This window comes from Lampris incognitus, chromosome 8 (genome assembly GCF_029633865.1).
Source record: "Lampris incognitus isolate fLamInc1 chromosome 8, fLamInc1.hap2, whole genome shotgun sequence".
In the NCBI taxonomy this organism is placed as follows: domain Eukaryota; kingdom Metazoa; phylum Chordata; class Actinopteri; order Lampriformes; family Lampridae; genus Lampris; species Lampris incognitus.
In genome coordinates, this window is record NC_079218.1 from 19,412,285 (window position 1) to 19,436,284 (window position 24,000).

At 42.9% G+C, this 24,000-nt stretch overlaps 1 protein-coding gene across 1 annotated transcript in view; it reads right to left on the minus strand.

Moving 5' to 3' along the window:
- Positions 1-6,524: 6,524 nt before the first annotated feature.
- The window catches only part of LOC130116308 (protein phosphatase 3 catalytic subunit alpha-like), a 44,276-nt gene continuing 26,800 nt past the window's right edge, over positions 6,525-24,000 (minus strand). Inside the window, exons 7-14 of the mRNA XM_056284228.1 lie at positions 14,984-15,061; positions 14,489-14,583; positions 11,853-11,978; positions 11,599-11,676; positions 10,200-10,284; positions 9,948-10,045; positions 9,246-9,296; positions 6,525-6,984 (exon numbers count right to left, since the gene is read on the minus strand). Coding sequence (XP_056140203.1) covers positions 6,806-6,984; positions 9,246-9,296; positions 9,948-10,045; positions 10,200-10,284; positions 11,599-11,676; positions 11,853-11,978; positions 14,489-14,583; positions 14,984-15,061 — 790 coding nt within the window. The 3' untranslated portion in view covers positions 6,525-6,805. The remainder of the gene's footprint in view (positions 6,985-9,245; positions 9,297-9,947; positions 10,046-10,199; positions 10,285-11,598; positions 11,677-11,852; positions 11,979-14,488; positions 14,584-14,983; positions 15,062-24,000) is intronic.

Consider the following 24,000-nt stretch of genomic DNA (forward strand, 5'->3'; position numbering starts at 1 on the left):
CAGCCAATCACATGGCAGCAACTCAATGCATTTAGGCATGTAGACATGGTCACGACGATCTGCTGCAGTTCAAACCGAGCATCAGAATGGGGGAGAAAGGTGATTTAAGTGACTTTGAACGTGGCATGGTTGTTGGTGCCAGACGGGCTGGTCTGAGTATTTCAGAAACTGCTGATCTACTGGGATTTTCACGCACAACCATCTCTAGCGTTTACAGAGAATGGTCCGAAAAAGAGAAAATATCCAGTGAGTGGCAGTTCTGTGGGCAAAAAAACCTTGTTGATGCCAGAGGTCAGAGGAGAATGGCCAGACTGCTTCGAGCTGATAGAAAGGCAACAGTAACTCAAATAACCACTCATTACAACCGAGGTATGCAGAAGAGCATCTCTGAAGGCACAACACGTCGAACCTTGAGGCAGATGGGCTACAGCAGCAGAAGACCACACCGGGTGCCACTCCTGTCAGCTAAGAACAGGAAACTGAGGCTACAATTCGCACAGGCTCACCAAAATTGGGCAATAGAAGATTGGAAAAACGTTGCCTGGTCTGCTGCAACATTCGGATGGTAGGGTCAGAATTTGGCGTCAACAACATGAAAGCAAAGCAATCAAATAGAGCACCTTTGGGATGTGGTGGACCGGGAGATTCGCATCATGGATGTGCAGCCGACAAATCTGCAGCAACTGCGTGATGCTATTATGTCAATATGGACCAAACTCTCTGAGGAATGTTTCTAGTACCTTGTTGAATCTATGCCACCAAGGATTAAGGCAGTTCTGAAGGCAAAAGGGGGTCCAACCCGGTACTAGCAGGGTGTACCTAATAAAGTGGCCAGTGAGTGTATATATATAGCATTTTTTTCCCGAAACCGTCAATGGTGTTGTAAGTGCTCAACTCATGAGGAGCAGAATACCAACACGGATACAGGAAAAAAAGTTTTAATGCGCTGCAGTACAGGCCTGTTTTGTGCCTCTCGCACTCATCAGATGAGTGCAAGACACACAAAACAGGCCTGTACTGCAATGCATTACAAAAAAATGTCCTGTGTCCGTGCTGATTATAAAGATAGATGTAGGAAAAAAAAACTTTAATACATTGCAGTACAAGCTTGTGTCATGCGTCACACAATCATCAGCTGCCAATGTGATTATTTATATATATATATATATATATATATATATATCCAGTGAGTCAAGTAAATATGTTGCACCTCCGTTAGCGAGCACGTGTCTTTGAATTTTTGTATGTTACCCCTCTCTTTTCCCCATTAGACATTGTGCAGGTGATGTGCATGACGAGGCAGTAAATGGCATGTCCTTTCCTCGAGTAACTTTATTGACAGCTGATGATTGCTTATGGCATGAAACAGGCTGGTACTGTCTCATAAAGAATTTACTTGACTCATTGGATTATGTTGCTCCTTATATATATATATATATACATACATACATACATACACACATACATATATACATACGTATATATATACACACACACACATACATACATATATATATAACATATGATAAACACTGAATCACACTCCAATCCCTATTAGTAAGAATTATATCAAATCTACAGATGGGTGACAAATTAAAGGAAAAGCCAGCATAAATTGTCTTCATAAGGTGTTGGGCCTCCACGAGCCTCCAGAACATCTTCAATACTCCTTCTCATATATTCTACAAGTCTCCGAACTCTATTAGAGGCATGGAACACCATTCTTCCCAAAGATATTTCCTCATTTGGTGTTTTGATGATGGTGGCGGAGAGCGCTGTCTTAACACGACGGTCCAAAATCTCCTAAAGGTGTTCAACTGGGTTGAGAACTGGTGCCTGCGAAGGCCATAGCACCCCTCTTGCCCTTTAGATGGGGGGCATTGTCATCCAGGAAGAGACCACTCCCATCAGGATAGAAATGTTTCATCATAGGATAAAGGCAGTAGCATACAGTGAGGGTTTGGTCAGGGCCTTCAGTAATGAATTGCACCCCCTAGCAATACAAACTAGTGCTGGTCCATGGAGCTGTGATGCATTTAGATGACATGGAAAATCCCTGCTTGCCCAGGAGAAAACAAGTTATTGAATTCAGAGAAATTTCAGGCACATTTCAATATAACTATGAAAAACTATGATTTTGTCAGAGCCAGCAGAGAAGGCCCTGATGGCTCTGACAGCCCACCACTGGATTATCATCATCATCATCGGCAGTCACTCAGTGTTGAGTATGACCGTCCTCCCTCTGGTTCCTCTCGATCCTCAGGTTGGTGTAGAGGCCAATCCTGGAGTCGCATAATGGGAGGATGGCTGTGCGTGACAGCTTTTTATGTGGAGAGGCTGATGCGCCCGCAGCCACCACACGGTCCTTGGCAGGGGGTGGCCAGAGTCCAATAGTATGGAGAACCAAGACCATTGGGGACCACCCTCTGTTGCAGTCTTCATCCGCCTTCACTGCTGTTGTGATCTGGGGACATCTTCCGCCAGTTCTGCCGTTGAGGTCTTTGTTGGATCGTGCTTCATCTGGAACCTCCCCCTTGACCGATCCGCCTTGCGTGACCCTACTAGGAGCCAAGCTCTGGACAGCATAGCTCATGGGATCACTGGTATATACGCAAGCTTCTCCACCACGGCAAGGTGGCAATCCAGGAGAAGACCACTGAATAAAGGGGATCACTCAGAATAACTTTATATTTATTTGCCCCTCTCTCTAAGGGTACAAGTGGACCCAAACCATGCCAGGAAAATGCACCCCCACAGCATAACAGGGCCTCTAGACCCCCTCACTGTAGGGGTCAAGCATTCAGGTTTTTCCTTTAATTTGTCACCTGTCTATGTAAAATTGATGACACTGCTCTAATACACATATATGGAAAATCAACATCTGCATTTAAGTAAGTCACAAGTTATTGTACCTTTAGTAACAATAAAGAAATTGTGCAGCACCTTTTTTCATGCATATTTTATTCAAGAGTAAAAAATGTGATTCGTCCCATAGGGCATGCGTACAATGTGTGTATTGTCAAAGAAGTCCAATGTTAAAACTTATTTCCAAAGATAATAATGAGAAAAATATTGTTGCAATAAAACCCATCACGTTTGCTTTTGGAAATATGCATGTAGACCATACAAGGACTGGAAAATCGTGGAAGAAAAGTAATAATAGGCTTAACTGTAAGAATAATACATATATCATCAATATTTATAATCAGAATATAAGGTTTCCTTTTAAAAGTAAGTGAGAAACATGATTTTCATTGTGTTCCATTTGCTTACATTTGAAAACCATGCTATCATGCTTTAGCAGCCTGAATGTTGCTTTTCACTGAGATTATGTTCGTTCACGCTATTGAACAACTTCTGCACATTAATGACAGAAAAAAAACACGAGGCTTCACTCTTTAAACAGATATCTTGGCATACAATTACCAATATGAAAACAAACGCAGTGGTAATGAATTAACATCAATGAAAAAAAAAATCCCCCCCTCCCAAAAAAAACAACCAAAGGAAGCCATAAAAATGTGTATATAAAAAACAAGACAAATATATCTTTACAAATATAGTTCCAAATAAAATAATTCAAGTCTACTATTTTGAAACACAATTATCACAATTATATTCTCACGTAACAATTAGGAACTCAATTGCATGCACTGATGCGTTCCATAACCATAAGATGCTGTGTTTAAAAAAATCACTCTTTTTGTTTATTGTCCATCCTTATAATTAATATATTTTTATGATTATATAGAAAGATCAATATCAAGTACAAAAAAGTATTCACGTGTGCAAGGAAATTCTAGAAATGTACTGTGTGTGTGTGTCCTTTAAGGTCATTGCCACCAGGGTGCACATTTTCCAATATTTCGTACGAATGGGACTTGAACCACTATAACGTTCAGGAGGGAGCTTTTAAATAACATCCACCAGTCTGCACAGCAGTACCTCCTTCTCATTCTGATCTCCTTGCTTCTCTTCCATGCATCTCTAATGATATTTTAGGACATGTGGCGGACTCTTCATCAGATAATGGATAACATTTTCAGTACGGAGGGTGCACTTTTCAGTTAGCTTTTCTTAATCCTGTGTTTTGCACTGATGTGTATAATAAAATGACACCCCAACTAATGAGCCTGGAAAATATTCCTCTGGAATGGTGATCCAGTATTTTTTCTGCAGGGTCAGCACTTGCCACAAGTGAATGGCAGTCACAATTTTTTTTGGGGGGGGGGGGGATTTCCCCTCCCTTTTTCTCCGAATTGTACTTGGCCAATTACCCCACCCTTCCGCACCGCCCCGCCCCGGTCGCTGCTCCACCCTCTCTGCTGATCCGGGGAGGGCTGCAGACTACCACATGCCTCCTCCGATACATGTGGAGTCGCCAGCCGCTTCTTTTCACCTGACAGTGAGGAGTTTCACCAGTGGGGCGTAGCACGTGGGAGGATCATGCTATTCCCCCCCAGTTCCCCCTCCCCCCTGAACAGGCGCCCCGACTGAACAGAGGAGGCGCTAGTGCCGCGACCAGGACACATACCCACATCCGGCTTCCCACCCGCAGAAACAGACAATTGTGTCTGTAGGGACGCCCGACCAAGTCGGAGGTAACACAGGGATTCGAATTGGAGATCCCCATGTTGGCAGGCAACGGAATGGACTGCTACACCATCCGGATGCCAGGCAGTCACAGTTTAACCACCTATTTCCCACTGTACTGAAATATACTGAATAGTCCAACCTGTAAATAAAATTACTCTTAAGATGCACTGAAGGGAACTGCTGTCAAACTTATTTTTCGCAAGAAAGGCAGAATAAGAATGGTTCAAAATGTATGACATAATTCAAAGGCTTCTTACTCCAACCCCATGGTTATATTCTAAGGTAAAGAGGAAGTCCACAGACCAATTGATATGAAATCTTAATTTAAATGGCTTGAGGGACAATTCTTGCCCCTCTAGCCATTTAACTTAAGCGATACAAGTGTTGGTGAGTAAATACACAGTAATTTTGATATTTTGGTTTTACGTGTTCACAAATTGGTCAAATTTTTGACTTGCATCGAAAGAGAGCTTTGTGTAGATCTCAGGCATAATGTTCCACATGAAGTCCCTTTGCATCACGACAAAACATGTGAGTCTAGGAGATTTTGGTAGTTTGACTAACAAAACATAAAGTTTTCATAATTTTTATAGTTTTTCTCGTTAGAAAAATCAGACAGGCTGTGACAATACTGGTGTTTTTCAAAGCTCCGAAATCTTTCCTTCTTCCTCCCATTACCTCTTTTCCATAAAGTGAATGACATGATTGACAACTCACCCAAATCAAATGCTATGCTTTACATTCCTCTGCGTGCAGTGCTCGTCACACCCGGTTTCTTTTTGGCAATGTTTGGTTATTAAGTGGGGTCATTGTATGTTTTCATTTAATGTTTTATTCTGAGATGTGTTACTGTATTTACTACCTTGCCCACTCGGCACCTACTGCACGACAAACTGTTCTGGAAGAAGGATCCTCTCTTTCCATGCTCTTTCTGAGGCTCCTCCAAATGTATTTCCCCTGAAAGGGTTTTTCTCAGGAGCTAGTCCTCATGTGAATAGAGGGTGTTGTCGGCTGCCGTTCACAGCATCTCCCTGTATCTTTACCGTCAGAAAGTAAAGCCCTTTGAGACTGCATCTGTTATTCAGGGCTACATATACAGATAAACTTGACTTGACTATGCGTCTCACTTGTGAGATGATTAAATAGTTAATGGACAGAAAGAGGTAAGCGTTAGAATGGTGGAGATGAAAACACTACCCGTCAAGATTTACTTACTCAAAATTTGGGGCTAAGTTACCGTGAACCGAGTTTTATGTCTACAAACACACTGGATGAAAATCTCCCGGTTTGACATCTACTGGCGTGAGGTCATCAGCAGTTGATGTTCCATTTGTGATGCTGAGGTACCGAAGCAGACTCAATTTTCCCTCCGATCTCCTCGTCCTCTCCTTTGCCTCCCTCATCACCTTCAAGTTATTCCCAGGTAGAAGACGAGCGGTGGTGAGAGAGGAGGGAGGACGTAAGCCGCGGTGAAAGGTTTCGATACGCACCCGAGGTACACCTCTTATTCCAAGATGGTGTGGTTCTGTCGGACAGATCACAGCCAGCATGTGAGCACCTTGTCATCCTTCTCCCTGGAGGCTAGCATCTTACCATAAGAGAAATCAATCAGTTAAAGTCCTCTGGTAAAGTTTGCTTTACAAGTTGCTAAAGGTATGCACTTTGCAAACCTTTCTGCAACCAACACCCTTTCTTACAAAGAAAGTGTTTTTGAATTGTATTTCTTAATACTAGCAAAACATGTTCAACAATGAGATTATTTTCTGTACGATGTGATTTAAGAGTGACTCCTCGTAAACTCTTAATAAAATAGTGAAATGATAGTGTGTGTGCTGCAGTTAAGTCTTCTTGTCAGGCCCTATATGAAGGTGCAGAGTACTCAGAACTCTGCAACCCCCCCCCCCCCCCAATTTCCTTTTGCAGTTGAATTAAGATTGAGAACAACAGACATATACAACTTTAAAGTACACGTCAGCCAAATAGGTTCCTTTTGCAGTTCTCCTTGATCCTGCTCTAGATTCTGTCCCTCTCTCGCCAGTGCAGTGACATAAAATTATTTACCTTTTCACCTATTTTAGATTTCCTGCCCTGTTTTCATGTACTGTCTGTGGGCCTGTGTTGGTTCTGTTTATATTCTGAGGCCTGATATTGTGATTTGGCAATGTCTTGCTGTATGCTGTGTCAGCAGCAGAGAGGCTGAGACAGCACATCACTGGACGTTGCTGTTGTCATCGGTGCCATTTGCCTCCGACATGTTCATTTTTCCCATGGAGTGGCCCACATGGTTCACTCCATCCTTGCGTGGTGGCATGCGCTCGTTGATGCGATCGAGGCCCTTAGCCTCCTCAAAGCTGGTGATCTTGTGCTGGGGTGAGAATCCCCGGATGGCTGCATATAAAGAGCGGCAGGAAGAGAGAAGGCACATATAAGAGAGGATCAGTCCCACGTTGTACTGGCATAATTCGTAGGTTGAACAGAAACTCCGGCGTTCTTTAACCTAAGCCCCATTTTTCTATCATTAGGAGTCAAACCGAGCAACGAGTAGCAGGATCTTTTAGATTGATTCAGTGTTGAGTAAGCTAACTGCTGCATACCAGATTGTAAATGTAATACTTCGAGGCAATGTGTTTGCCAGACAATGACCATCCAAAGAGCTCTTTTTTTGGCACTTACAAGCTCAGAATGATAGGAAGAGTGTACAAAAACACCTTATGCAACACGGCCCCAGTACAGTACAGTCTGTAAAGTGTGACAGACTGTACTGTGATTGTCTTTTTTTTTTTGCAGTTTGTCTTTTTTGCAGTTCTCTCCAACCCTCTCACACTTCCACTGGTCTTACTGCAACAATTGGCTCCTGGCGGGATTATAAAATGAGACTTGTGCTCCGGGGTGGTAATGGATTGGTATCCATGTAATTCCAGGATTGATATCATGGCTAAGGCTCTTAAAACATTCTGAGGGCATCTGGGTAGCATAGTGGTCTATTCCGTTGCCTACCAATACGGGGAATGGCGGTTCGAATTCCCGTATTATCTCCGGCTTGGTCGGGCGTCCCTACAGACACAATTGGCTGTGTCTGCGGGTGGGAAGCCGGATGTGGGTACGTATCCTGGTCGCTGCACTAACGCCTCCTTTGGTCGGTTGGGGCGCCTGTTCAGGGGGGAGGGGGAACCGGGGGGAATAGTATGATCCTCCCATGCACTACGTCCCCCAGGCGAAACTCCTCACTGTCAGGTGAAAAGAAGCGGCTGGTGACTCCACATGTATTGGAGGAGGCAGGTGGTAGTCTGCAGCCCTCCCCAGATCAGCAGACGGGGTGGAGCAGTGACTGGGACAGCTCAGAGAGCAGGGTGATTGGTCAGGTACAATTAGGGAGAAAAGGGGGGGGGGGATTCTGAGCCTTTTTGCAATAAAAAAGCGCTCTCTTAGTAGATGTTATTTGGCGAGCACAAGTCCCCAGAAGGATTACATCGTAGTCCAATGCGCAGGGGTTGGCGGATGCTAGCTAGCTCAGTATTGAATCAGTTTAAAAGATTCTGCTACCCATCACTCAGTTTGACCTCTAATGATCGGAAAATAGGGCTTAGGTGAAAAAATACCAGCATCCCTTTAATTTACCCAGAAGAACCTATCCAATGTTGGACTGACACTAACAAATTAAAAGCTATAAATAAACAGATAATAAATAAATATTTAAATAAACAAATATCCTAGTAAACATTAACACATACAGGGGAAAATGCACCAATAAGCAAATGCTAAAACATTTAGCTCTCAACATTAACATCTTCACAGTTGTCAATTAAGATCAGAATCAGAATAAACTTCAGATAAACTTAATATATTACCTTATTGTGAAAACAGAACTCAATATCAGAGGATATTGACATCCAGCTGAGAAACATTCAATTTTCAAGCATCCACTTCATTAGAAATGTTACCATCCAGCTATTCCCTTGTGAGGAAACAGTAAAAAAAAAAAAAAAGAAAAGAAAAAAAAAGCCTACTGCTCTAAAATACTTTCCCTGGCCACTGGGCAATAACTTCAAGACTTATTACAATTAACTGGGGATGCATAATTTATGATAATGTTCTGACCTGTCGACTGTTTTCTTACTGCATGCAACACATTTGTGAACCAGATGGAGGCCATTTACTAGCCAAGCACAAACCCAAAAGTACTTCAAACTGTCATGCATCGAATAAGAGCAGTTGAGGTTGCAGTGATTGGAATTATGATGCACATGTCCAGATGCTTGAGAAGTTGTTTTTTTTTAATGAAGGGCCCATATAAAAGTCTTCCATAAACAAGCTGGCCTGCATTACACATTTTCCTTATTCTTTAATTCAACATCAGAAAAATAATGGTTTAAACTCAATGACCGGACATATCCTTGTCAGTTACATGTGGAATTGCTCTCTTGAGTCTCAAAAACCAGATCTATTTCGATTTCTTTTGTCATTATGGTATTGCAAAGTTAAGTACCAGACTTGTCTAATGCTCTTGTGAAAGGCTGTATGATGGGGTCACTATTGGATTAATAGTTGCATACATAAATGGGTTATTTTCACTGGCAGGAGAGCGAAAGCGGCCACTGCAGGAAGCCCTGATATCTAAAATATGGGCATGGGAGGGGAGTCAAGTTTACCTTCTCCGTCCTCAGCTTCTGTCTCGATAGCTTCGATGGCCTCAATAGTGGCTGGGGGAAGAGGAGGGGAGCATGTTACTCCTGATAAAGCCATGCAAATGGAGAAGGCAGCACCAGCCAAGGGCAGCTAGCATCAAATGAGACTTGTGCATCAGCTCTCACTAATCTTGCGCTTAACAGGCAAGTGTATGGGGGAACAAGAGGACCTGGCCTTCTGCTGGCATGCATCAGATTGGCAACTGCAGATGCTCAAACATAATTCCTAGTAATGATACCTCCCAGGGCCAGATAATCAATGGGAAATGTTGATGTGTTGTATGTTAAAGTGCTGAGTTAGGATGCATAATGTATGACAAGTTAAGGTCATAAGTGTTAAAAGTTGTGCCAACAACCTAGGACCAAAGAAAGGATTTAAAGGAAAAAAGATCCATAGAAAGAAGAAACAAAATTAATGCAGAGATTATGGCAGAGAGAGAAACGGGAATTGATTTGACAGTTATTTTAGCAAATAAAAGGTTCTGAATAAAAATGACATATTTGGAGCAGTGTAGATGTAACCAAGATGATTTAATGCATATCTGAGCGTGGTGCTCGGTTTTAGAGAGTGAGAGGAAGAAACAATGAATACAACATGTAGAGTGCTGGGGAAAGAGGAGAAAAAAGATGACTAGAGGAAAGGTCTATGTTAAACCTTGTCCTTACCACTCTGCAGTGTCTGTTTGCCCCCAGAGAGCACCCCACTTGGCAGCATGCCGGTGGGCGTCAGACCCTTAAGTGTCAACACGTTTTCACTCTCTTCTCTGCAACAGACAGACAGAAAGAAAGGCAAGCAGGTCAGAATGCTTCAGTGATCTCAGATCAACCATAAAACTCTACTATGCCCTGAACCCAACCAACAACACACCCAAACATACACAATACAGACATGCACGCACAAAACAAACACACATTCACCTGAGAACCGAGAACATCTTGGCCATCTTCCCAATGGCGCGGATCTTGTTTTTGATCACCTCCTTGCGTGCAGCAGCTGCATTGGCTGCAAAAACAAACAGATTAAAATGGCGCTACCTAGGCTACTGAAAGTAAAATGAGTCTGTCAGTAAGAGGAATGCAGAAATCACTAAAAGAGGCTCTGATCCAATTAAATTGGCAATGTCTTTTTTTTATTTGCACAGCAACAGTGCTGGGCTTCCATTTCACACCAATAAGAAGGTTATGCAGATGAAGTGGTGGCACAAAGCTGAAAACAAATGAGCATTGTGGGCTCATATAGCCCCACTTGGTCGCCAATTGCAAGTGTGATCTGCTTACTATGTCTTTAATAGTAGTCCGCTGAAGGTTAGCAAGATAGGCCCAGGAACTGGGTAAGAATTTCCAGTCACGGTCATGTTGCCAGTGGTTTATTTGGAAAAAAGGCATAAGTACTTAGAAATACCATGCATTATTTGTGTAACTAATGTTTCCGGTGTTGTCTATAATAGTACACGCTTATTAAATAAATAGAAGCAGCAGGATGTGATGGCATCACATTTGGCCCATCCACCCTAAATGTTATGACCGATTACACCACGAGCAATTAGACAACAGCTATATTTCTTCTTGTGTCATTAGTTAGCTTGCATTAGCATTCATGTGGCATTGTTAGAGAAAAAAATGTTATTCTAACATAACAATTTTGATGGAATAGTTCACACTCTGTCTAACACAAAACACTTAGTGAGTTATGGCCAAAGTACAGATGTCCTTAGCCTACTGGTCTGGGTAGTTGTAGTTTTTGTTGTGGATTTTTCCTCCTTTTTCTCCCCAATTGTACCCGGCCAATTACCCCACTCTTCTGAGCTGTCCCAGTCACTGCTCCACCTCCTCTGCCGATCCGGGGAGGGCTGCAGACTACCACATGCCTCCTCTGATACATGTGGAGTCAGCTGCTTCTTTTCACCTGACAGTGAGGCGTTTCACCAGGGGGACGTAGTGCATGGGAGGATCACGCTCTTCCCCCCAGTTCCCCCTCCCGAACATGCACCCTAACCGACCAGAGGAGGCGCTAGTGCAGCGACCAGGAGACATACCCACATCCGGCTTCCCACCCGCAGACACGGCTGGCCAATTGTGTCTGTAGGGACGCCTGACCAAGCCGGAGGTAACACAGGGATTTGAACCTGTGATTCCCATGTTGGTAGGCAACGGAATAGACCGCCACGCCACCTGGACGCCCCCCTAACATAACAGTGTTGATGGAATAGTTCACACTCTGTCTAACACAAACCACTTAGTGAGTTATGGCCAAAGTATGGATGTCCTCATCCTACTGGTCTGGGTAGTTGTAGTTTTGCTTTTTAACATTCCTTACCATCAAAGAGCTCGTCTTCATCATTCATTAGTTCATCATCAGAGCAGATACTCAGCACGTTCACCAACATTTCTGTGACTGATAAAGGTCATAAGGAGCAAGAAGTAAGAGAGACAGTTACATGAACTGGCTAAAATTAGCTTTAAAACCCACCAAAGGTTCACGAATAAGAGAGGGGAGATGTTCAGCCTGCATAGGCATAAAACAGTATGACATATGGATTTGAAAGGCCTTTTTTAAGAATTACTGAATACCTTTTTCTCCAACAAAGGGCAGAGACCAGGTGAAGACGTCCATGAAGTTGGGCAGCCAGTAGGGATGGGGTGAGCAATTGAACTGCCGGATGTTCATGACGTTGTTCTCATACTTAAGTACTGCAGCTGTGGAAGGAACAGAAGTATAGTGGAGTCAAAAAGGTATGCATTAAATTATTGTATAGTTCAGAGATAAAGTCTGTTGATGTGGACCATTACTGTGTTCTCAGGCTTAGTTACAAACCTCCGTTATTTCACATTGTACATTTTTAGATGCATGCTACAATCAATTTTGATATCATCAATCAATGCTGGCATGAAATGTATGTTTTTTTAATACTTTAAATGATATGTTGCACAAACATGTGATTATAAACAGAATTTTGCAGATATGATAAAAATAAGGTCAAAAAATGTAGGCATGTTTTATTTTTTGGTGCCAATGTCCTGTTTTACATTTACATATATTTACATACTCTCACACATGGGATTATTAGGCGCTCATTTGCTCTACCGGCACAGTTAGGGGTTAACAAACGACGTTCGAGGCACCTCAGCAGTGCATATACAGGCATAGTGTCTGAAAATGCAGTACGTGGGAGGGATGCAATATGGCACAAAGGTGACAATGAGCCACTAGATGGCCCAACTGAGGCCTGGTTTTGCTGACACTGTTATATCAAGAGAGATAAAGCCACATGGAGATAGTCAGTGATGCCGACAATCCCCCTCCCACGCTGCTCATCCCCTATAGCCCATGGCAACCAAGACACAGATCCTAGAACACAAAACACAACAGGAGCTCCCCGATGCACTCATATCCGCCTTTATAAGGTGAAAGCAGCTACATTAGCACATGTCTTTCAGTGCACTATGTTTAAACCAGTTTATTATAAAAAAAAATAAGACAAACCCACTGCATTTGTGTTTTGTCTGTTACCCAGCCGCATGAAGAACCGCAGTTTGTGGAAAAGGCCAACTGCTCCAACAACATTGTACACTGCTCATCTTTATTCCCATTTATTGTCTTTTTTTTATCCCCCCCCCCTTTTTTTCTCTCCAATTGTACCTGGCCAATTACCCTGCTCTTCTGAGCCATCGTGGTTGCTGCTCCACCCCCTCTGCCGATCCAGGGAGGGCTGCAGACTACCACATGCCTCCTCTGATAGATGTTGAGTCTCCAGCCGCTTCTTTTCACCTGATAGTGAAGAGTTTTGCCGGGAGGGCGTAGCGCGTGGGAGGATCACGCCATTCCCCCCAGTTCCCCCTCCTCCCCGAACAGGCGCCCCGACTGACCAGAGGAGGTGCTAGTGCAGCGACCAGGACACATACAAGACCAGGGGCCTCATGTATCAATCGTTACTATGGGCAAATTTGTGCATACACACCCATGGGATTTTTTAGCCCTGAAGTTTGTCTCAGAGATCAGCGTAGACCCTAGCTAACCCCTGGTTTTAGACACTGTTTGGCTAACACTGATGTCTTTGCAGGCCTGGGTGATTGCTCGTTGCAAGAGGTAGGCAATAGATGTTAGGAGGAAGGAATTTAAAATAACCATCATGCCTTGCTGCTGACTGTCAGACAATCTTAAGGGCTAAAAAATTCCATGGGTGTGTATGCACTAATTTGCCCATAGTAACGATTGATACATGAGGCTCCAGCACACTGTTCCGGTGGCGTCTGGACACTGCTTGGCATCCTGCACATCATATTCTTCATACATTTTATAATTCCATTGTAATTCTGTTATCCTCTTTCAATGTTGCAGTCTGTAATTTGTGCAAACACAACATCCATTGCATGTTGTCTGTCTTGGGGGAGAGATCCCTCCTCTGTTGCTCTCCCTGAGGTTTCTTCCTATTTTTTCTCCCCATTAAAGGTTGTTTTTTATTTTTTAGGGAGTTGTCCCTTATCCAATGAGAGGGTCTAAGGACAGGATGTTGTGTTGCTGTAAAGCCCACTGAGGCAAATTTGTAATTTGTGATATCGGGCTATACAAATAAAATTGACTTGACTTAACATAACCACATCCAGCTTCTCACCCACAGACACGGCCAGTAGTGTCTATAGGGACGCTCGACCAACCCGGAGGTAACACAGGGATTCAAACCGGCGAGCCCCATGTCGGTAGGCAACGGAATAGACCACCATGCCACCCGGACGCCTCTTATTGTCTTTTTTTGTCATGCAATTGTCAAGTTTTCAAAGAGCCAGATGAGTGACTGTTAATGGGCTACTGGAGTCGGCATGTCAGGCTCAAACTTACTGAGGTCACTTATTTTGCCGATGCCATAAGACTTTCTGTCTGTATTGAACTGTAAACAGTGAATTGACTCAGTGTAGGGGTGACTGAGAGCAAGTACTGTGAGAAAAAAAAACAGAAAAAAGATACCGACAAATACACAGAAAAAGGTCTACCATGAGACATTATAGGAGTCTCAGGGCAGTGTGTCCTGAATACAATTCCCATCCAAACAGATGGGAATTGCTTTTTTGGCTTTGAAACATTTCTAGTGCATCATACAGTACACACAAAGACACAATAACCAAGCTGAATTATGACTGAATCGTCAACCTTAAATATAAACAGTGGTATCGATGCATTTGTATATGAAGCATATAACTTCACTGCAGACCTTTGTTGTTGTAAACATCCAAGTAGTTTGGTGCTGAGAAGATGGTAATGAGGGAGGGGAATCCTGTAGTCTGACTCTTGCGGTACATCCGGTAGCTATAACATGGTCAGGTGCGGATAAAGACAGAAGAAAAGGAAAATATCCACTCATTACACTTATTCACTTATCTCGTTTGTTTTTCCAATGATATATATACACTGTGTCTTTGTGTGTAGTACAAGAGTTTCATTCACCAGCAAAATGGTTGGTGGCCTGAAAGTAAAGCAATTTGCAAGTTAATATTAATGTTATGAGCCTCCCTGACAAGGATGTGTTTAATACTGCAAAATCTGAGCCTGTAATTTTTAAAACATTGACTTAAAAGGTTTGGGGTTTGAGAATTCATTACAAAATGATGTAAAATTCTTTAGACCAAAACCCTTCATTTTACTATTTCTTAAATAGATTACTAATGTGTTTTCTGTGTGTGTGTGTGTGTGGGGGGGGGTTACCTACCCAGCGTCTTGTGCTTCATGTGCTCGTATGACTGATAGTAAGTTATTGCTCTGTAGAAACTCACACACAGCCGGATAGCTGGAAGAGGAGAGAAAAATTAAGGGGTGTTGAAGAAGAAGAAAGAAAGCCACTCTATTTTTGTCATTGTACAGGTTACAGCGAAATTTGTTCTCTGCATTTAACCCATCCTATTGTATAGGAGCAGTGGGCAGCTGCAGCGCCCGGGCACCAACTCCAGTTCTCCTTTCCACTGCCTTGCTCAGGGGCACAGACAGGAGTATTAACCCTAACATGCATGTCTATTTGATGGTGGGAGGAAACCGGAGCACCAAGAGGAAACCCACACAGACCCACTGTTACTGTGAGGCAACAGTGCTAACCACTGGACCACTGTAATTTACTAAGACTTCATTCGTATTTGTTCAGGCATGGCACAATGTACTCCAGAGTCAAACTACTTGTGCCGCTTCCTCAACAGAAAATAAACACATACCGTACCTTGGATCTTTTCACATCTAATTTTAGTCCAAAAAGACATGACAGAATAAGGAACACCATTATTTCCCTACAATTTAACCCTAACCATTACTTAAAACTGGATATCTCCAAACTGCCCCCTGATGATTTCCGGCTTACCTGTTGCAATGTAGAACAGATATTATCTGTGCTTCCTGCCAGCCATTGCCAAACTAACAGGAAATATACCTGAATGGTTAATTGTCCTTTGCTATTTTCTTAGCTGGTTTTAAGATACTTTCTGTCACTGTGCCTGTGCCCTGCGAATTAAACATGTCATGTTTTGATAATTATCATCTAGTGTCCCTCACGTTGCTGCTTAAAACGTCTTGTAATATCATTTATTTACTGTGTGTAAACCCCGAATATCCTCATCTCATCCACTTTTATTAAGAAAAACAGATATGTCAATACTGCAGTCTCTTCAGTCTTACACACTGCCGTAGAACACAAACAAAGAATAGATATGACTGGCTTGTTCTAACATGGCTTCCTATCCATGGCCTTCAAGGTGCTTCTGCTGACTTATAAAATCCTAAATGGGCTTGCCGCATCATACTTGTCTGATCTCCTTAAAACATTTATTCCATCACAAGCTCTTCGCTCTCAAAATACAGGACTCCTGTGTGTACCCAAAGTGAAAAAGTCAGCTGGTGGCAGGGCCTTTTCCTATCGGGCCCCGTTCTTGTGGAATAACCTGCCTGCTGCCGTCAGACAACCAGGGTCTGTTGAGTCCTTTAAATCCAAACTTGAAACTCATCTTTTTGCCTCAGCCTACAATTAGTTGCCTTTAAGTTGAGTGCATCACAACCTGTGCTGCATGGCGGGTCAGTTTCTGTCTCACTGAATTTACCAAGTACTGTTCTGCCGACGAGATTATAGCGTATAGACTATTGACTATTACATATGCATGAATGAGAGGGATGACAGTGGAATGATGATGATGCAAGAGGTAGAGGTGACGAAGAGAGTGCAAGCAGGGTGGAGAAGAGTATCAGGAGTGATTTGCGACAGAAGGGTACCGGCAAGAGTTAAAGGGAAGGTTTACAAAATGGTTGTGAGACCAGAGATGCTGGGTATATTGGGAGAAGGATGCTGAATACGGAGCTGCCAGGGAAGAGGAAAAGAGGAAGGCCAAAGAGGAGGTTTATGGATGTGGTGAGAGAGGACATGCAGGTGGCTGGTGTGACAGAGGAAGATGCAGAGGAGATGAAGAGATGGAAACGGATGATCCGCTGTGGTGACCCCTAACGGGAAAGGCCGAAAGTAGTAGTAGTAACAGTAGTAGATTATTGACTATTGCAAACTGTTCTCTTCTCTCACATGTCTTTCCTTTCTCTCTGAATGATATCTTCTCCTTTTTCTTCTGTGTAGGTGAATGGTGTGATGTGAATCTTCCCCATGTGCACGTGTAGTCTGTCCTCCCAGGTCTCCATGGTGACGGTGGTCACCACCTGAACACTGCTTGGCATTGTCCTCATCACATTTTTTTATATATCTGATGAATTCATATAATGTTGTAATCCTTTTTCAATGTTGTATCCTTCTCTCACTCAGATGTGTGACTAATTATTTGTCTTGTCTCTTCTCCCGTGTATGTGAACGGTTTGATGTGAGTCTCCCCTGTGTGCATGTGTGGTCTGTCCTCTTGTCAGGTCTACATGGTGATGGTGGTTGTGTGGGTCAGGTCCTGGGCTGTTCCAGTGGCATCTGGACACTGCTTGACACCCTCCTCATCATATTCTTCATATATCTTATAATTCCATTATCCTCTTTCAATGTTGTGTTCTGTAAATTGTGTAAACACAACATCCATTGCACATCTGTCCGTCTTGGGAGAGAGATCCTTCCTCTGTTGCTCCCCCTGAGGTTTCTTCCGATTTTTTTCTCCCTGTTAAAGGGTTGTTTTTAGGGAGTTGTTCCTTTCTGATGTGAGGGTCAAAGGGCAGGATGTTGTATTGCTGTAAAGCCCACTGAGGCAAATTTGTAATTGTGATATTGGGCTATACAAATAAAATTGACTTGACTTGAATGGCTTTGTTGATTATGGCTGCACATTCATCACTGTTGTTCAATGCGCATTTTGACAAATACCTTAGTTGACTCCTTATATTCTAGCCCTTCTGAAGTCTAGTCTGAATAATGTACCAAACATTGGCGTAAATTCATTTTTTTGCAAAGCACAAATATGAAATACATATCTAGTTTTTATTTACTGTCAGGCCTCCATCTACACTCATCTGTAACACAAGCTCTCCTCATGGTTGTGCAACAGGTCAGTCCTCTATTATTTGCCCATTCGTGACTGGATAGTTAAACATAAATATTATCATTTTCAAGTTTATAAAATTATTCAATGGCAGTTGGTTGACAAAGGGCAAGTTCAACACTTAAGGGTATGGTGACATGAAAACAACCTGGACACGAATGATAAAAAACCAAAATCTCGTTGGTGCTGCAGAGGCCCAGCGCCCGTGACAGCTAATTGGACGGTGACAGAAGCTGACGTCAGCTTCAGCTTTTCTTAGTATTCAGCTCTCCAGAGACCGAGTGTGGTCTCACACCCCCAGCTTCATCATTATGAAATTTAATGAGCTGAGGACTTTTGGTCACACGAACCATTGATTTTTTTTTTTTTTAGCTAAGCAGCTTGATGCCCTATTCAATACGAATTCAGTTCTTCTTTGATTCAGCATGTGGCACATTCGATGTTGCATTGAAAACCTTAATGACCTGTTTGTTGATGTCTGAAACACTCGAGTTTTGTAATATTGCCTTATGCATTAGCAGAACAAGTTGAGTATGTACAGTACGTACCACTCAGCAGCTTATGTATCATTCAGTATATATCTTTGAGACTCAGCGTGTATGAAAATGGTCGGTACAGATGTGATTTTTTCTTCTTCTTTTTTTTGCTGATTCTGCCCACCAATAGCAAGTATTTACTTATTACCAGCTAGCTAGTATTTGAGAACTGATGTCCTTGCTGGTAATTTGCACCATTACATCTGAATATGTGAAACTGTTTAATCCATAGAGCAACACTTAAAGAACAGGATGCAATTTTGTTTCTTTTTTAATAGCCAAGTGAACAAGACAAAATCTGTCAATCAAAAGCCAACCATCCTGTTCAGGTGTTCTGGGGCAAGGCACTGAGCCCCAATCTGTTCACTCATTGGAAGTTACCCAAAACAACAACAATGTCAGCTAAATGCTGAAAATGCCAATATAAATGTAATATCAGAGGGACCACTTAATTCACCGATTGCCCCAAAGGTATGAATACTGCCAACCCATTAGCCAGAAATGATGACATAGACCTAAATCAGTTCAGAAAAGCACTGTATATAATTGAATATTCCAATTGGCTTCTTCTATGCAAGAGTCATACCGTCTCCATGTATTGCCAAGGTCCATGTGATTCAAAACCTGTCATATCCTGCTCAGGCTTTGCATTTCATCACACTGCTAACTATACCATTTGCCAAAATTCACATTCACCAATTTCAAACCTACACTTCACGCCACACTGCACATTCCCGCAATGAAGAGACACGCAGTGACAAACAGTCTCCTGAAAAATAAGTGGAGTAACCCAGTGACACTGACTGCTTGCAGAGGTATACGCTCATGTGCACAGATTAGACTTTAGTCATGTGCTGTCAGTGTGTGTCAGTGTCTGTCTTTGATGATGCAGTCATGCTAATGCTGAACGTCATTCCCAACCATTCCAGACGTGCTGCATCATACAGCCTTCCTTGCAACATCCCCCTCTTCCTCCACTTCCCTACAGCCGAGGCCGTCTACAGACCCATCAAACTTTCAGAAGTGTTTTAAATATTTAGGTGCTCATGCCGGAAGAAAAACAGGAGCACTGCTGTGCCCTGAGCACCTGGCAAAACCGTGCCATCCACATATAAACAGGCCATGTGACCCATGTTCCCTTATGGTAGGGTACGTAGTATATCAGTCACAGGAATGAATGTACTACACACAAAAACAAATGTGATGTGCAGCTGATAAGTATACACTGAAATTTTGCAAGGAATTAAAAATACACACTATACAAAGCTAAGTCAAGAAATGTTATGAAACACCTTATATAAAAACTCACCGCATCACGAATTGCTCTATGAAGAGTTCTGTAGGTGTCATAACGCTATACACATAATTTCACCGATGGATTTTTCGCTGGTTTGCCTACTGGTGGGTAGATTTAAATGTGGGGATCACTAACCCTAACAGACGAGTGTGCTTTTCATCACTGCAAAATCTGTATTCTCAGTTCCACAGTTGCACTGCTGGAATGATCAAGATGATGTGGATCTAAGCGCAATTCAGGTGCTCATTTATTTTTTTGTTCACCCTGATGACGTCTATTGGTTACTCAGAAAGAGTGTACTTGGTATCAACGTTGCAAACAAACACGCACACATCTTTGCAGTATCGCACATTCCTTCACCCCTATAAGCAAGAGGCACAAGAGTTTGTGTGCATGCATGTGATGGAGCGAGCAAGAGATCCGATGGGCAAGAGAAGGAGAAACAAGAGTGTTGTGTTGTAAATGTGAAGCTGAGAATCTGTATTTTTTCAAAGAAAGCCCAACTGTCAGGCAAGTGATCCTCAACATTGGTCAACATAAAAACTAACCACCAGTGGTGAGCAACATCCATCCATAGTGGAAAAAAAAACAAACTTAAATTACAGTAGGACATATTAACAATAGGAATCACTTTCACTTATTTGTTTCATTCCTTCCAATCAGTAACCCATACTGATGGTATTCAATGATAATAAATCATAAATTATATTATAAATCATATAAATTACATAAACATGCAGGGACACGGAGACAGAGTGACATCTTTTGACATACTATCTCATTAGTCATGCACTGAAATGTCCTTTACGCTTCTAACATAATTTGTCAACAAAAAAACAAAACCAAAACCCATATTTCAGAAATCAGGGACACTTTGCCATTTTATTTCATGTACGCAAGTACATGAAATGAAACGAAAATATCATTTCCCCCAGCCCACAGCAGTGCAAGCACAAAGACAAAAACACATCCAAAAACTACAAGATCACATATATCCTAACTAAACAAAAAAAAAAATCACTGCCCAAGAAAACGAACGCCAACCAGGATGACTGTCGGAATTGCCGGTCTGCATGGGCTAGCAGTTACCTTAGCCTGCCCCGCTTCTGCGTCCTGTCAGACCGCCCTCAGTGTTTCCTCTTCGGGCGCAGCTCCAGGCAGGCCCGTGGTCCCTGGGCCCACTGGATACAGCAGACCAGGCTCCTTCAGCCGATCCAACGCCAGCTCTCCCAGCCAGACACCTTCGACACACCTCCCTGCACTCCCCACAACAACACTAAAACACAGTCGACGCTCGGCGAGGCCGCCGCCAGACCACCCTCAGTGTTATCGGAACTGCTGGTCTGCATGGGCTAGCAGTTAGCTTAGCCTTCCCCGCTTCCACATCCTGTCAGACCACCCTCGGTGTTTTCTCTTCGGGCGCAGCTCCGGGCAGGGCCATGGTCCTTGGGCCCACAGGATGCAGCAGACCAAGCTCTCTCAGTAGATCCAGCGCCAGCTCTCCCAGCCAACAAACGAAGACACTACTTAGATGCAGATGTGGACAAAGACACTGCATGGACGCTACTGGGTGAGGCCACCGCAAACGTGAATTCGCACTGCCATCTTCTCACACCAGTACTGGGTGAGGCTGCTGCAAATGTGAGTTCGTGCTGCCATCTTCCCACACCGGAAGCGGAACTCTACTTTTTTACAAGCCCCATATAGAGGCTTGTTTGCACAGCATGTATTGACTTATCTGGTGCACAGTCGGAGAAAACTGTACATTTTGGCAGTAATGGTTTGTGCCTTTCTAAACGGATTCCATCCTCGGAATTCTTGAAATTTTGGGACACACCAGTGTGCAAACAAGAATGCAAATTCAACATGACTCTTCTTCTGTGCAATGGAAGCAGATCATCATATTAATCTAAACTCTAAGGGATGAGATAAAAGGAGTGTACACATATTTTCTTCTTTTTTTCTGGTAAGACTGAAGAACATCAACTCTCTAATGGAAGACTGCACAGGACAGCCAATCCACGCTATATCAGAATCTATTTGCAAATGTGGGCATGAGGATTATTGGCTTAACCAGTGCAGGGATGTAGATCAAATGCAAATAAAAACCAAATTAATGCACCACAAATGCAAATCAGGGAACATATTGAGAAATTATGAAACGGATACAGTAATCAAAACGCAACAACAGAAATGAAACACGAAGACAAGAGGGCTAATGACATCTGGATCGTCGTCTTTCGTTCAACTAATTGGAAAGTCTTCTCGTTATACAAGACCACCGAGGTAGTGTTTTCAGTATGGCTTTGACGTCAGACTACATGTTTCATCTTGAACTCTGATATAAATGTCAACAAGACTTTACATGACTCTATAGAAGTGATCCTACTGTTGACTGGCAGTTCTGTGGATTCTGCCAGAAAAATGTCTCAGCTGTCGGTGGTCAGAACAAGGTGTAGCTTGCGGGTTGGGAGCAACGAGAGTGGAGCAACACTCTCGCACTTGTGCATCTTGAGAAACAACATCCCCGATTTGTTACATCCCCAACAATGAAAAATCAGACAAACGAAACTTGAAAAGTAACATGATTTAACTGGCTGAATAAAACCAAAGGGAAACAAAGACTGGGGAGATTTGCATACAAGAAGAACAAGACTAATTCGGGGAGATGCCCACCAAGTGTGCTCACACATACTGTCGAAACATGGACAAAGCAGTCGAGGCAGAGCAATATGTGAACGTTTTCGGGTCTTCCACCCCAAACCAATTGTAAGTAGAGAACAAAAACTGTCAAGCGGAAGAGCAAATGAGTGAGATGTGTGGTTCGCCCAGCAGTATCTCTCTGCTGAGGCAGGCTCTGTCTGGAGATGCAGTTAGTGACTCCCCCTGGCCAGTACAGCCGTTCCACAATCCACTTAATTAGGCAGTGTCAGCATCAAACCCCAAAACCTGATAGGGTGGCAGTGACTGAATAAGGGTTCTGATATAACTAAAAATAGAAATCGAGTTATCAGTGACCTGACAGAAATGTCAAGTGACTTATAAACCGAGTTTGAGATTGTCATAAGCTCACAAACGCAACAGAAGCTTTCATTATGTAGGCCTATTTTTTTTGGGAGGGGGGGGGTATTCACACATATAAAATATCTTTTTCTTCTTTTTTTTTTGGATCCCCCCCCCCTTTTTTTTTCTCCCCAATTGCACCCGGCCAATTACCCCACACTTCTGAGCCGTCCTGGTCGCTGCTCCACCCCCTCTGCTGATCCAGGGAGGGCTGGAGACTACCACATGCCTCCTCCGATACATGTGGAGTGGCAAGCCGCTTCTTTTCACCTGACAGTGAGGAGTTTCGCCAGGGCCAGGGGGACGTAGCGCGTGGGAGGATCACGCTATTCCCCCCAGTTCCCCCTCCCTCCTGAACAGGCGCCCCGACCGACCAGAGGAGGCGCTAGTACAGCAACCAGGACACATACCCACATCTGGCTTCCCATTCTCAGACACGGCCAATTTTGTCTGTAGGGACACCCAATCAAGCCGGAGGTAACACGGGGATTTGAACCAGCGAAACTCGTATAGGTAGGCAACAGAATGGACTGCTACGCTTCCCGGACTCTGCTATAAAATACCATTTTACTGTGAACCTAGTAGCACGTTGCACTAATAATGTCTTGGATCATCTTTGAGAACATTTGCAGGTATGCAAAATAGGTATGCAGAATAGGATCCATAAACAGTAGGACAGAGAGCACCTGGAATTGTAAATAACCTGGCAGGGCCACAGAATATAAATGAAAATTTCAAGACACTGTTCAGTTAATTGACCTGTCCACAAAATGTCAGTTACAGACATGCCATTTAAATGACAAAAGTGATAACAAAAGCAACATTACCTTAGCGGCAATATTACATCAAACAACATATAATAATAGTAGCTCAATAGGGAGTTCTATAATTCTGTATTATCTTTATCATAGAAAAAAAATGAAATTGTTAATGAACCAAGAAACATCATTTTGATAGCAACTATAATGTACAAAACAGTGTGAAAACTTAATTTATTGACTCCGCAAGGGGTTCGTGTCATAGGGAGGAGCAACATCAGATTTAGTCATTGATGCATTAACTTGAACATGAGTTATAATGAAGAAAAAAATTTATAGGTCATTAATACCATCCAGGAGGATTCAGTTGATGTTTGTGAACATTGACTGAGAGAAAAAAAGGACCTGATCCTGTCGCACTGAAATTTAAAAGCCGGAGTCGCCTCATAGACGGCGAATAATAAGTGGCATATTGTGGACCCACAGAATATTTCTTTGCATCTTTAAACCCAAATGAGCTTATGCTTTTGCAGTCTCTTTTGTAGCATTACTAGCACTAAAGCAGAGAAAATACCCTT